The sequence below is a fragment of the Takifugu flavidus genome, unplaced genomic scaffold (assembly GCF_003711565.1).
Source record: "Takifugu flavidus isolate HTHZ2018 unplaced genomic scaffold, ASM371156v2 ctg860, whole genome shotgun sequence".
Taxonomy (NCBI): domain Eukaryota; kingdom Metazoa; phylum Chordata; class Actinopteri; order Tetraodontiformes; family Tetraodontidae; genus Takifugu; species Takifugu flavidus.
Window position 1 is genome coordinate 9086 of NW_026622470.1, and position 3626 is coordinate 12711.

The window sequence follows — 3626 nt, forward strand, 5'->3', positions numbered from 1 at the left end:
GTTTGTTTTATTCTAAAGAAAATACTTAAATATGAGAGACTGTCTGATATGACAAATTCACTGACAATCTCCAATCTCATGATTCTGCCTTTAGACAATCTTTTTGTAACCTAAAATTAATTTGCAGGTGGATGAGAACAGCTGAGTGTGAAGTGTGGGGTACCTCACAAATCAAAACTAGGACTACTGGTACATCATTAATGGACAAAGTTAAAAGTGTCATTGATCATAGGCTCACATCATCCAAAGAGGAGGAGGCATCACAATCAAATCCAGTTGTTTAGTGAGGAGGAGTCGATGCAAAACTCAGATGTGCTCCATGTCTACTTATGTGAGAGAAGAGAGGAGGACAGAGAAGAGGGGACACACAGTTGAACATGATGGACTGTAGGACAGGACTGCTGCTTCTAACTATCTGCTGGGCAGGTGAAGATCTTCACTCATCCTGATTGTGGACAGACTTTGATTTTTGTCATCATCTGATTAACTTGATGTTTCATCTTCTAAACAGGTGTTGATGCTCAGACTCTGACCCAGTCTGAACCAGTGGTTAAAAGACCTGGAGAATCTCACACACTGACCTGTTCAGCCTCTGGATTCACATTCAGTGACCACTACATGAACTGGGTCAGACAGGCTCCTGGAAAAGGACTGGAGTGGATCAGTGGTATCAGCAGCCCCAGTGGCAGCGACAAGTACTACTCAGAGTCAGTCAAAGGCCGGTTTATCGTCTCCAGAGACAACAACAGAGCACAGCTGAATCTGCAGATGAACAGCCTGAAGACTGAAGATTCTGCTGTTTATTATTGTGCTCAATGATCACAGTGACTGAAGTCAGTTCAGCAGCTGTACAAAAAAACACACTTCTCATATTTACTGCTGTGAAGAGCAGAACTGCAGCCTGAACACTGTCTTTATTTTATTATGAATGCCTTTTAAATTGTCACATTTAAAATGTTATTTAAAATTATTTTACAACTGCTTTTGACCAAAAAAAATGCAAAGTTCCTTCATGACTAATTTGTAATTTTCCCTGAAAGTCATCTTCTTTGAAATGGAACTTTTATTATTTTTCATTGATCCACCATCACTCTCTCCAACTGTTTTTACCTGCAATGCTCCAATATTTTTTCACAAACAATTAACCTCAGGTAATCTATCTTCTCTACCCAAAGTATTTAAAAATGGACTGTGGTGACTCCAATACTGTTTCCATTTTCCTGGAATCACTGATGCAGTTCAACAGATTTCAAAACAGCCTTTTGGATTTTTTCTTCCTTCTCACTTGTCACTTTAGGGGGCCCTCAGGTGTCTGTCCTAGGATGTCTCATTCTGGTCACTAAACACTGAACACTGTCTTTATTTTAATAATTTATGCCTTTTATATCACTAATTTACCTCCTTACTATTTAATAATTTACAAACTGAGTATATGTTTATGCATTTATTAAACCCATCAGTAACAAATATAAGACATTTCCCCCTCAAATAATTCAATATTATATTCTGGTAGCTCAATTACATTGTATTGATCGTAGATTAATCATAGTTTGATTGATTGACCTTGAGGTTTTTGGGAGGTTTTTTCATTTAACATAAATTATTCTTATGGAATAGTTCACTTCAACAACAGTTGATAAATTCTTGTTGATCCAGCATTTTTCTGTCAAGTTACTTTTAACCTGCAATGGTCCAATCTTTGAGCAAAAAATTTAACCTGAACTCTATCTTATTTCCGAACAAACTATGTTAAAAATGGTACAATGACAACTTTATTAATCACCACACTCCTGAGGATTTCCTGCAAAAATTCAACTGATTTCACAACCTTATTTGCAACATTAAATAAATTCGAAGGAACAGACTGAACCAAAAATTTGTCTGGATTTAGTTGTGTTCTTTTATGGAATTTGTTGGAAAACAATTACAGGATCAGACTGAACGGGACCACAGTGAAAATATCCAACAGGAAAAGAAGCACAGTGAGTCAGGATTTAGGCTGAGAGACGAGCAGGAGCAGATGGTGTTGGCAGGTCTGCAGGCAGAGAGACAGCGCTGATGAGCAAAGAAATGACATCTAAAACTATGACTACGGGAATGAAAACTGAGTTGAGCCGATGACCAAAGATTTCACATCAAACCGGCAGAGAACGTGGAGAAGAGACAGCCTGGATGACAAGAAACACGTGGACAGTGCCTCCCTGACCAAAAAAAGAAAAAGAATGACATGTGTTAAAAATGCATTTAGAGTATGACTGCACATTTTTGCCATTTTCTTGAGTTAAAATTGCCGAATTTGAGTTTTACCGATCACATCACAGGGCAGAAACCCCGGGTGAGGCAGAGGTGAATTGTGCCCCACGTCTGACTCCATGATCCACTACAAACTGGGTTGCATGACGTGTGCCAGTTTTTGTTCCTCAGCATATCGCTAATATGAACTTTACATGCATGTGTGAGAGAAATATTCCTGCTGATCGCTCAACAGAGTGCAGAGAAAAGTCAGCAGGTGAGGCGTGCAGTACTCTGTCTCAACTCAAGGGGGCGGACGCAAGCTGGCAGGTGCTTTCTCGCTGCAGTGCTGCTTCAACAGAGGCAATCCTGTCCTTAAAGAATTATTCATTTTTTATGATCATTTTAATAGGCAAACTTTGTTAAAATTTATTGAAGAACAGAATTTAAAGTTTGAAAAATAACAGAAATTTTTACTGTTGGTCAAAATTAAATTTGTGCTGCACACATCTCTGCACTTTAATTTTTTCACAGAATATATGAATTTTCTAAAACACAAGATGGGTGCTCTATCCATAGCTATAAAAGAAAGTTTTATAGGACAAATATGTTCCTGTCTATATGTTTGTGTTGGATTGTGAGTGTAATTGAAAGAGGAATGCTGATGGGATATGAAGCATTAGGGCGGCACGGTGGGTGTGGTGGTTAGCACTGTGGCCTCACAGCAAGAAGGCCCCGGTTTGATCCCCGGTTGGGATTGATTGAGGACTTTCTGTGTGGAGTTTGCATGTTCTCCCTTTGCCTGTGTGGTTTTTCTCTGGGTACTCCGGCTTCCTCCCACAGTCCAAAGACATGCATGATTGGGGATTAGGCTAATTGGAAACTCTAAAATTGCCCGTAGGTGTGATTGTGAGTGAGAGAGAATGGTTGTTTGTCTATATGTGTTAGCCCTGCGATTGACTGGCGTCCAGTCCAGGGTGTACCCTGCCTCCGCCCATTGAGCTGGGATAGGCTCCAGCCCCCCGCGACCCTCAGTGGAGGAACAAGCAGGAGTGAGTAGTTATGGTTGGGTAGGGAGCTTTGAAATAAATGATGTCTCTAAATACCAACAAAGATAGGGAAAGGGTTGCGCATGTGCGTGTGTGTGTGTGTGTGTGTGTTTGAGTTTGAGCAAGAGAGTCAGACGGAGAGAGAGAAAGAAATGAGGACTCTCAACACTGAAGAATGATGATGATAATGCTGGTTTGTGTTTCCACACGTTTTGACTGACTTGATCTCATCCAGCTTCCAGACTCACTGGCATTAACCAAAATGATGCCTTGAACAAGTTTTAATGACACAAACATACTTTAGTAACTCTGTGACAGCAGAGAATGAGGAGGCTGCAGACACAG

General features: G+C 40.2%; 1 gene segment (V, D, J or C); it reads left to right on the forward strand.

Annotated features, from left to right (window-relative positions):
• The first annotated feature begins 346 nt into the window (after positions 1–346).
• On the forward strand, positions 347–819 carry LOC130521309 (Ig heavy chain V region 6.96-like). The segment is given in 2 exon segments: positions 347–426; positions 512–819. Coding segments are annotated over 2 exon segments (357 nt in total).
• Positions 820–3626: the final 2807 nt, after the last annotated feature.